The sequence below is a fragment of the Paroedura picta genome, chromosome 5 (assembly GCF_049243985.1).
Source record: "Paroedura picta isolate Pp20150507F chromosome 5, Ppicta_v3.0, whole genome shotgun sequence".
Classification (NCBI taxonomy): domain Eukaryota; kingdom Metazoa; phylum Chordata; class Lepidosauria; order Squamata; family Gekkonidae; genus Paroedura; species Paroedura picta.
Window position 1 is genome coordinate 14,343,652 of NC_135373.1, and position 11,068 is coordinate 14,354,719.

The following is an 11,068-nucleotide window of genomic DNA, read 5'->3' on the forward strand; positions in this document are numbered from 1 at the left end:
AAGAAAGCATCAGAAATTGAACACCAGTGACAGCTTGGTATGATGTGAGATGATCGCTTTCAACACCACAGGCAAACGATTTTTCCTTTTTTCAACACCAGAATTGTCACAATTGGAAGGCTGATGTGACTGATATGTGCTGAAAGAAAAAGAGATTCCAATAGCACCCTTAAGACCAATAAAGCGTGAGCTTTTGACTGCATGCACTCAGACTAAAATGTGCACTCAAAAGCTCCCACCTTGAATAAATCTTTGTTGGTCTTAAATGTGCTATTGGACTCTATTTTTGTTGTGCCTTTTCACTTTAATCTGGCGAGCCACTGTAGTGATCCATGAGGGAAACATGCTCCTGCCTTCCCCTGTAGAACTGCCTTCGGGGGTTTTTCTGCTGGGGGGGTGTCATCTTCTGGGGCCAGCCCGGCAGGGAGGTGGTGGGACACAAGATGGCTACTGCGGAAGCTGGGTTCACCTCAGTTGACCTGCCGCTTTCCCACCCACCCGCCTCCCTTCTCCTCCTCCCTTCAGCCCCGTTGCATGATGGTTAAATAGCCTGGCCTTGGAACCCGCCATTTTCTGTTGGGGCTGGCGGGAAACGCGGGAAGGGAGCGCAAGAGCAGCGCAAGCGCCGCCGCGGGACAACCAACGGCTACTGACGCGCGCGAGGCGAAAACTCAGGTAACGGGACGTCGCGAGGCACCGTCGTCCTCCCGCGCCTCTTTCCCGCCCTCTCTTTTCGGTCGGCAAAAAAAGGGGTGATTAGAAACTGAGGTCGTCTGAGGAGATGTATCCCCCCCCCTCCGCAGATACACCACGTCCCGCCTTCCGTCTGTATCCCGCCGCCTATTGGCTGAGGGTCGGAGGATTATGCTGATAGGTTGGACAGTCGCTGAGGTAACTCGGGTACTGATTGGTTAGGAATCGTTGGTAATAACCGGTGGCAAACGTCTATTTAAAAAAAAAAAGGAAGCCATTCTGTAGTTTAATTCCCCCTGCCTCCCCCTTCTTATTTTTTAGGATCTCGCGGGTTATTGATCAATTGGCCGGTCGTATGCTGGCCAGTCGGGAGGAAAGGCGTCGCGGCCTACGGTGCGTTTTGTGTCACCTGGTCCCCGCCAGCCAATCGGGTGCTGTGGGCTCCGCAAAGGCTCTTGGGAGCTGTAGTCTTTCAAAGTAAACGGGACGTGGTCTTGGTACCACCGAAGGAAAGGTTGGGGATCGTTGAAGAGGCCTGGACACGGCTAATGTGCTTAGAGCTTGGGGTGGCCAAATTCCATTTGTACACGCCCTCTTTAGTCTATTGGCTGCTGTTGATAGGGCCAGAGGTTTTGGATCTCCTGTTGCCATGGTAACTGCTTCCTCTTCTGCTTCCTGCCATGATTTGGAGAGTCTGATGTAGCTAGCCTCACCCAATCATCAATCTGGACCAAAATTCACACCCTCTAAATCAGATTTTTAAAAGTTTGGATGTATCAACTATCTTTGCACCTGAAAAAAGAAATCCCATAAATAATTACAATTTATTCTTACGTCTATTCCTGGTGCACTTGTATTTTTGTTTCATTTCTTCCTCCTCAACCAGAAAGTGAAATTTTATTATCTTGTACTATTTTTTTTCTTTCCTCTCCCACCCTCGCAAAACTTTTAGAAGCCATTAAACTTTTAACGAATCTGTGTTTTCAAGTGCTCAAAATGTTTGTGGGTTTGGGGGCAGTGTAATTATATTCTCATAACTGGGGGATAAAATGTCAGTTTTCATTTTGGTCTTAGTGGTTGTTACATTTTTATCATTTTGACTGATTTAAGCTGCCACAAGACTTTTTAAGAAAGGGGAAGCCTATAGGACGAATAACAGTAGTGATAATAATAATAGTAGTAGTAACTGTAGAACCATGGAGTTGGAATGGGCCAGACAGGCCATCCTGTCCAACTCCCTGCTCAATGCAGGATCAGCCTAAACTAAAGCATCCAGGATAAGTATCCGTCCAGCTGCTGCTTGAGGACTGTCAGTGAACTCACTTCCTCTTTAGGCACTCTGAATTATTTATTTATTTATATCATTTTAGTCCACCTTTGTCACCTGGACTCAAGGTGGAGGACCCAGATGGAGCAGATTCAGTTGACTGAATTTGGGCTGATGAACCAACCACAAGTCTTAAAAACTGAACTTGAAGCAAAGCAGAAGTATTAATGTGATTCATTAAATTATGCAAAAATTGGAATTTTCCTGAGCCTTCGGGGAGGCCGGTATATAAATATAATAAATAAATAAATAAATAAATAAATAAATAATATTATGTTAATATTTCTGCTCCTAGTTTCAGCAAACTATAAACAGTAGTAGAAACCCCGGTGCCTAATAATTTATCCAAGTTACTTTGTGAATCATTTAGTACAGGGCTGCTCCGTTGCCTGTGCAGAAGAGCCCTGAATATACAGGCAGTTGTTCATATTTCCCAATTATATGTTGACATCTGCAAAAGAATCTTCTCCAATGAGCAAAACTGGTATGGGGGAGGGAGCACACACACAAAAATTAATCATGTTTTTGTTTTGTAATGTTGGAGTCTGGAACTTACCCTGTTTTGCAAAACTCTGAATGGAGTGGGCAAATTGAGTGCTGTTACTCATTTTGTTGTTGTGGGTAGGTCTCGGGACCCTTAAGAGAATCCAGAGCAGAGGTTATATTAAGAATCAAATTATGAATGGGGACGTGTGATTTACGTACCAGGCACACAAGATGGCATCCTTATTTTCTGCCATTACTCAGTCCAGAATAACACTGGTAGAATGTTCATCTGCACTCATTAATGCTGGCCAGAATAAGTATATGTGAATGACTGGGCTCAAATTTTGTTCTGCTGCTTCAGACTAACACGTCTTCCTTCCAGAATCTAGGCTCATTTTTAAATGTTCTTGATCTCTGAGACCCTAGAGCTGTGTCAGCATTTCCATCCTTAGGAAATGTGACCTTGGTTGTCTTTACCTATCTCCCAGAACTGGACAAAGTTAAAGACCTGGGTTACTATTCTGGAATGGGAAATTCTTGGAGATTTGGTGGGGGGAACCCAGGGAAGGTGGGCTTTGGGAAGGGGAGATACTTCAGCAGGCATTTTCTCCAGGGGAACAGATCTCTGTAGTCTGGGGGCCAGTTGTCATTTCACCTGGAGATTGACAATCCCATTAAAGACCTAGAAGCCTTGTCTTCCCCTTGATAGAAGTCAGTTTTCTCACAGAGTAAGCCACTGCGCCCTGGGTTAGATGACAAAAAGGGAGGTTAATCTTGAACAACCTGTAAAACATTTTGAAATTAAAAGGCTGGTTGTATAAGGGAATCTGTGGCCAGAGGAGATCAGCCTGCCTAGCAGAGTTTTCAAGTAACTGCCCTGCTGCTGCCAGTTTTGCAGCCAGTTGGCAGGGTGCAGGGTTGTCATGAGCGCTAAGACCCTGCAGTTGAGTGCCTTTGGAGGCACTTTGATGTGCTGGTAAAAGAACTGCAGCCGACGAAGAAGGTACATCAAGCATCAGACTGAAGTTTTATTTAGAACACCAACTTTTCCTTTGCCATGTGATGCTATGTCAATAAAGGGTCTTTATTCCTTTTATATGTGTGTTTCTCTGGAAGATGTTTTCAGCTAGTTAGCTGCTTTCCATGGAATTAAATAACTGTGAGAAAGCAGTTAGGAAGGCTCTTAGCTCTAAAATCACAGAACAAAATGTCACACAGAAACATGAGATGGTGATATTTGTTTTTAAATCCATGTCATCCTTTCCCCCTTCCTTTCCATAGCAGATTTCCTGTGTTCTAAGGATCATCCAGGATGGCTCGTACTAAGCAAACTGCCCGTAAATCCACTGGTGGGAAAGCGCCCCGGAAACAGCTGGCCACTAAAGCTGCTCGGAAAAGCGCACCCTCCACTGGTGGAGTGAAAAAGCCTCACCGCTACAGGTAACTGGGATATGTGCATTTTTTTTTCTGGATCAGTACCAGAATTTGTTGAGGCTGAAAGCATTGAGAACAGCTGGCCAATCAGGCCAGGCCCTGCATTGGGAGGAAGCGCACGAAAATTATCTGCACACTATGCAAAAGGCATTGAGAATAAAATCCTAGTTTGCACACACTTTTGAAACTAGGCATACCTGCCCTGCCCTGATGTCCAAGACTAGCTTGATTTCGGAAGCTAAGCAGAGTCAACCCAGGCTAGTATTTGGATGGGAGACCCCCAAGGAACACTAGCGGTCATGATGCAGAGGCAGGCAGTAGCAAACAACTCCCAAATGCCTCTTGGCTGGCTGATAGACAGTCCTAGGATCTGGCTACACAACACTTTGCCATATGATAAATAAATAAATCCCTGGACAGTACTTGGATGGAAGACCACCAAGGAAGTTGAGAGCTGCTATGCAGAAGCAGGCAATGGCAAGCCACATCTGAACATCTCTTGCCTTGGAAACCTCATACAGGGTTGCTGTGAGTCATATGTGACTTGATGGCAAAAAAAATAAAACTAATCCATATTTGCTGACTGCTAGCCCAAAATACTTGTTTTTCCCCCCAAGGTCCCTTTTGGATGAGATCCATGATACATTTGTGTATCTTGTTCCAGGCCTGGCACTGTGGCACTACGAGAGATCCGGAGGTACCAGAAATCCACAGAATTGCTGATCCGCAAGCTGCCCTTCCAGCGCCTGGTCCGCGAAATCGCTCAGGACTTCAAGACGGACCTTCGGTTCCAGAGTGCTGCTATCGGAGCTCTCCAGGTTTGTGTTTTTTCCCTCTGAAGAGCCCTTGATGTAGTGAACATCCCCCTTACCCCTCATTCATAAAAATAGAGTTTCCATAGGAGTCACAGGCAATCTTTTCTCTAGACAAATTATGAGCCTAGAATCCTGAGCAGCATCCAGCATGGTGTCATGGTTATGAGTAGTGGACTCTAATCTGGAGAACCGTGTTTGATTCCCCATTCCTCCTTCACATGCAATCACATGCCTGCTGGGTGCCCTTGGGCCAGTCCCAGTTCTCTCAGAGCTCTCTCAGCCCCATCTGCCTCACAGGATGTCTGTTGTGGGGGAGAGGAATGGAAGGCGATTGCAAGCTGCTTTGAGACTTCTTAGGGTAGAAAAAACGGGTAGGGTAGAGAAAAACAACTCTAATACACCCAGGCTGTCAGCTTACTAGAACTTTGAAGATACAGAACATTCCTTCCCCTGACTCTCAAAACTCCCTCTTGTGGTGGCCTAGCAATGGACGTGAGAGAGCGTGTGTGTGTGTGTTTCCTTTACCATATCGGTGCCTTGCAAAACATATTTATTATCAATATATATTTTTGTATTTTGTATGTTTTAATTATGATGTTCACAGCTCTGTGTACAAATCTAAATAATAATAATAATTTTTAAAAGGTTCTCTCTCTTTCCCTGTCCCCTTTCTGACTCTGCATTCTTGCGTTTTCCTTTCCTTTGTAGGAAGCCAGCGAGGCATACCTCGTGGGCCTGTTTGAAGACACCAACCTGTGTGCCATCCACGCCAAGCGGGTCACCATCATGCCAAAAGACATACAGCTGGCCCGCCGCATCCGTGGCGAGCGAGCTTAAATCCTGCTCTTCCCTTCCCCCCTCGTCTCAGCAGCCCCCCCTCACTTGTGCAGTGTACTAGAATACACTCCAGGTTGTTTTTTTGTTTTCTGTTTTTTTGTTTCATTTTTCTCTCCTCCTGTTTGTAGTGGCTAGGACACGTGAGGAAAATGTTAGGTTATCTATCGTAGTACCTCTCCAAGATCGTGAGACTCGATTCCTAATTCATCATGTACAAAAGAAAAAAAAAAGAAACCCTTTGAAAACCCGCAAGACTTCTGGATGTTGTTTTTGTAAGTTTTTTTTTTCAGAATTGCAAAAAAAAAAAAAAAAAAAGGAAAAATAAACCACACCCAGCAGGGGACATTTTTGAAATATCCGGTTTTGTACACACAACTTTAAGTAGATAATAAGCATTTAAATGCAAAATGGCTTCTTTTCCAGTCTTCAGGTTGTAAAATATCTGCAAAGAACACTACATGGCTTTTTCTTTTGTTAGCTGAGCCTTTTCTTTGTACTTAGGAGTGTTTTCCGAGACCTTTCCCCCCCTATTTTTCCATTAGTCTTGTGTCTGTGACCTTTGTAACAATAGGGACTCACCTTGAGGCAGTAAGAAAAAAACCAATAAATGTTGAACGACAACCTTGCTTTCTTAGTTTTTGCTGAATGGTGCCTCTGGGTAAACATCAGAAGGGTGCCTTTTGCAGAAAGCCAGACTCTGCTCCTTGTGGTTGCAAAGAGACTGTCCATTGTATTTTCAGAGGGTAGCTGTGTTAATCTGCAATAGCAGAGGCAAATTCGAATCCAGGACCATCTTAGAGACCAACAAGAGTTTCGGGGTATATGAGCGTTTGAGAGTCAAAGCTCCCTTGGTCAGATACCAGTGCATCTGGAGGTGCAGATAGTGATTATTGATAATATTTTGCATTTATATAGGACTTCTAGAATTACAGTGTGCTGCTTCATCTGTCTTTGCCTTGACAGCCTTTGCAACAGTCTTGTAAGGCAGGTCCAGTGACATGATGCCCATGTTGGAACAGAGAGAGTTGGGGCTTGCCTAGTATATTTACTGAAGATGCAAGGTTTGAACTCTTAGTTCAGTCTCCTTTACACTAGCCTTGCTCTCTGTAATACAGTGGTGGTAGAAAGTGCTGTCAAGATGTACCCAACTGATAGTGACCCTGCCGGGTTTTCAAGGCAAGAGATGTTCAGAAGTGGTTTTGTTATTGCCTGACTGCCTAGGACTCCCTCGGTGGTCTCCCATTCAAGCACAAACCAGACCTGACCTTCTTAGCTTCTGATATCTGACAAGAATGGGCTATCCTGTGCCATCGGTCAGGGCCTGTTTAACATGGTATTTGCTTTTCTCCTGCCTTGCTTTCTTACCTGCCATGCACCAGTGAATCTGAGCTTGGTGAACTGAGAACAGGGCGAGAAAGTTTAGTTGGATCAATAGTTGCCAAGAAAAATATTTTGCTCTGTGATCAGAGTAAATTATTTTTAAGGTAAATATTTCAAAGTCAGTGGATTGCAGGCCCTTCCTCTGAAGCAGGGGTAGTCAAACTGCAGCCCTCCAGATGTCCATGGACTACAATTCCCATGAGCCCCTGCCAGTGAGCACTGGCAGAGGGTCATGGGAATTGTAGTCCATGGACATCTGGAGGGCCGCAGTTTGACTACCCCTGCTCTGAAGAGTCATGTCTCCTCCTGTCTCACCCACGAGGGAGCATCTCTTCTGATGGGGTCCTTGCAGTGATACTGGAGAATGGCAACTACATTTTAAGAGAAGGCGTTAGAACTATGCTATGATTTCCTGCAGCCAGGATGTCAGAAGGAGACCAAGAATGGGAAAGGGCAGCCATGAAGGAGGAAAGCTCTTTATAAATGTAAGGATGTGTTCCTGGCAGCCAACCAAGATTGTGCTATGGTATTCTCCATTGCCATGCACATGTGTGGAAGCTGGGACAATGAAGAAAGGGGACAGAAGAAGGTTGATTAATTTTGAATTGTGGTAGAAGAGATCAAAAGACAAATGAGTGGGTTGTAGATTTTGCCTGATCACTCTCTAAAAGCTAAAATGATTAAAATGAGACTACTGTGCTTTGAGATGACAAGAATCCTAGGAAAAGCAAGAGGCAGCAGGGAAAGCGAAAGACCCAACAGGAGATTATTTATTATTATTTATTTATTGGACTTGTGTACCGCCGCTCCCAGCAAGCTGGCTCACAGCGGTTCACAAAGAAAGAAACAATGTACAACAAATCACATCTAAAATATAACCTAAAACATTCTCCAGTAGTCTTAAAAACATCCTCAACATCATAAAAAGGCAGTATACTCTATATACTAATAAAACCTATGCTCATATATTGGACTACTGGGCCGGTGCTAATGGTAGTATTGACTGGCAATACACAAATAGATGACATAGGGTCCCTTGTTCCCCCTGATACTGCGCTCAGGGACTGAGAGAAAAGTGGGGGAGAGGGAGGACCAGATTGTACACCCTGGTCAGCTCCAAGGCAGTGGCAGAGGAGGCCAGTGCCATGCTGCTGCCACTCTGTAACCCCTACAGCGGGAGCAACGGTGGCATGAGCGCATGCATGAGCACACGCCACCACTGCCACTTCCCCTTCTGTAGGGGTCGCAGAGCGGCAGTGGTTGAGAACCGCTGGCGTAAAGCCTTAAAGGTCAAAACCAATACCATGAATCTGATCCGGTAACAAACTGGCAGCCAATGAAGATGTCTCAATAAAGGCTGAATGTGGGCCCCCCAGGGTGACCTGGTCATGACCCGAGCAGCCGCATTCTACACTAGGAGTAATTTCCATGTCAGAGACAAGGGTAGAGCGAGTTACAGAAGTCTAATCTGGAAGTGACCGTTGCATGGATCACAGTGGCCAAGTGTTCTGGGGACAGGTAGGGTGCTAGTAGCCAAGCCTGGCGTAGATGAAAAAATGCTGTCCAAGCTATCTTTGTGACCTGAGCCTCCATAGAAAGGGAGGCATCAAAAGTCACTCCCAAATTCCTGGCTTGTGGTACAGACGTCAATTGCAACCCATCCAGTTAGGGAAGATGTGCTTCCTGCTCCTATCGCCTTTGATCCAGCGACAGGACCTCCATTTTGGAGGGGTTGAGTCCACAGGCAACTCTTCCTGATCCAAACAGCTGGCAAATGTCTCAGGGGGACATCAGGAGATAGAGCTGGGTGTCATCTGCATATTGATGACATCCCAGCTCATAACTCCGGACCAACTGGGCTAGAAGGCGCGTATAGATGTTAAGGTGAGGGAAGTACCAGACCTTGTGGCACCTCACATGGGAGTGCAAAGGGATCGGACAACTCACCACCCACCACAACCCTCTGGGACCTGTTCTTAAGAAAGGAGGCCAGCCACCTAAGGGCTGTTCCCCCTATCCATGTGTCAACGATGCAATGGACCAAAAGCTTGTGGTTGACCACATCGAATGCATCGGAAAGATCTAAAAGCACAAGAGTGGCCAATCCACCTCAATCCAGTTGGCGCTGGAAAGCATCCATTAGGACGACCAGCATGGTTTCCACCTGATGGCCAGGACAGAAGCCAAACTGGTATGGGTCTAGGGCCAAAGTTTCTTCCAAAAATGCCAGGAGCTGGTCTGCTTTCAACTCTCTTACCCAGGAACGCAAGATGAGATACTGGGCGGTAGCTGGCAGGGTCCAGCAAGTCCAGAGATGGTTTCTTCAGAAGAGGACGAATCACCGCCACCCTGAACCGCTGAGGGAACTCTCCCAACGAGAGGGAGAAGGTCACAATTTCAAGGGATCTCCTATCCGCCAGTCACTCGATTTGAGCAGCCATGACAGACTTGGCCTGGGAACAAGTGGTCGCCCTCTCTGACCTTAGCAAATTGTCTACTTTGGAATTAGAGAGCCGCCTCAGGCCATCAAACCTAATCCCCCACATTGGCCACGGAGCTTCCAGTTAAAGTTCTGTATCAATCGTGGCAGTAAGATCACAACAGAGTGACAAGACCTTATCTGCAAAATAGCTCACTAAAGCCTCACAGCGCGCTTACCCACCTTGGCAGGAATACAACTGGTCATCGCGTCCCAAGCCAGGAATTTGGGAGTGACCTTTGATTTTTCCCTAACTTTGGAGGCTCAGGTTAAGAAAGTAGCCAGCCAGGCATTTTTCCATCTTCATCAAGCTCAGCTACTAGTGCCCTGAACATTTGGCCACAGTGATCCATGTGACGGTTACCTCCAGAATAGATTTCTGTAACTTGCTCTACGCGGGCCTACCCTTGGGCTTGATCTGGAAGTTGCAGCTAGTGCAGAATGCGGCTGCTAGGGTCTTCACAGGGACATCTTGGAGGGCCCGCATCCAGCCTGTGCTAAGGCATTGGCTACCGGTAGCATTGGCTACCGGTTACTGCCCAGATCCGGTTCAATTTTTGGTGTTAACCTTTAAGGCCCTGAGCGGTCTGGGACCCACATACTTGAGGGACTGCCTGACGCCCTATGCTCCCTGCAGGGCCTTGCGCTCTACGGGTTCAAATTTATTGGTCATACCCGGCCACCAGGAAGTGCGTCTGGCCTCAACTGGGCCAGGGCTTTTTCAGTCCTGGCCCCTACCTGGTGGAATGAGTTCCCGGAAGACCTATGGGCCCTGTGGGAGCTTTCAGCATTCCACAGGGCCTGTAAGACGGAGCTCTTCCACCAGGTTTATGATTGAGCTGAACTCCCCCTGGGTCAATCTGTGGCGGGTTGTTGGTTACCATCCCTACCCTTCCCCATGTCAGAGAGTGGGTGAATTGGTATTTTAGTCCGCCATCAGATCGGACTAAACTTACATATAGATATGTTCTAATTACATATTGTTTTATCGGGGTTTTTATTGGGGATTTTATTGTTGTAACCTGCCACGAGCGGGTTATAGGGAGTGGTGAGCTAAAAGTCTAAATAATAATAAAAAATAATAAATCCAATTCACTACTATTTTGATGCCCTCCCTTGAGGGTGGTCAGTGTCTGAACTACCTTAAATAATTGGGCTGGACGAGAACTAGCAGACGCGATTTCTGCCGCGAAGTAATCACACTTTGCAGCTTTCACTGCCATCTTGTATGCCTTAATAAGTGTGCAATGAGTCTTTTGCCACCATTGCTCTAGCGTCTAACTTCCCTCTTCCTTTCCCTAAGCTCTGAGGAAATCCGAGGAGCCTGTTTGAGGCCAGGGTGAAGAGGGCACTCAGGAGCAATCTCGTCAATAGCGGCCAACAGACGGGACAGCCAGTCTTGCAAGGCCTCTGAGTTACCAGAGGGCATCAGGTCCCGCAGAGCATTCAGGAATCTCTGGGATTCCACAAGTCTCTGTGGGTGGACTAAAATAAGTCCGTCGCCCAAACAGGAAGGGGGTGGAATCCTCAGCTGAACCTTCAGGGTATGGTGGTCTGACCATAGAACAGCGTTGTTAGCCACCAGATCCACCTCGATCTCAGCACCAGAGATCAAAT

General features: G+C 46.4%; 1 protein-coding gene across 1 annotated transcript; it reads left to right on the forward strand.

Annotated features, from left to right (window-relative positions):
- Positions 1 to 516: 516 nt before the first annotated feature.
- Positions 517 to 6,213, forward strand: LOC143837091 (histone H3.3A). The gene is made up of 4 exons (XM_077336561.1): positions 517 to 675; positions 3,788 to 3,946; positions 4,605 to 4,758; positions 5,464 to 6,213. Exons 2-4 carry the CDS (start codon positions 3,819 to 3,821, stop codon positions 5,590 to 5,592), a joined length of 411 nt encoding a protein of 136 aa, XP_077192676.1. The 5' UTR covers positions 517 to 675; positions 3,788 to 3,818; the 3' UTR covers positions 5,593 to 6,213.
- Positions 6,214 to 11,068: the final 4,855 nt, after the last annotated feature.

Coding starts and splice junctions, on each gene's coding strand:
- LOC143837091 (XM_077336561.1), top strand. CDS start 3,819: ATGGCTCGTACTAAGCAAACTGCCCGTAAATCCACTGGTGGGAAAGCG. Junction 3,947..4,604: donor AAAAAGCCTCACCGCTACAG/GTAACTGGGATA, acceptor ATCTTGTTCCAG/GCCTGGCACTGTGGCACTAC. Junction 4,759..5,463: donor CTGCTATCGGAGCTCTCCAG/GTTTGTGTTTTT, acceptor TTTCCTTTGTAG/GAAGCCAGCGAGGCATACCT.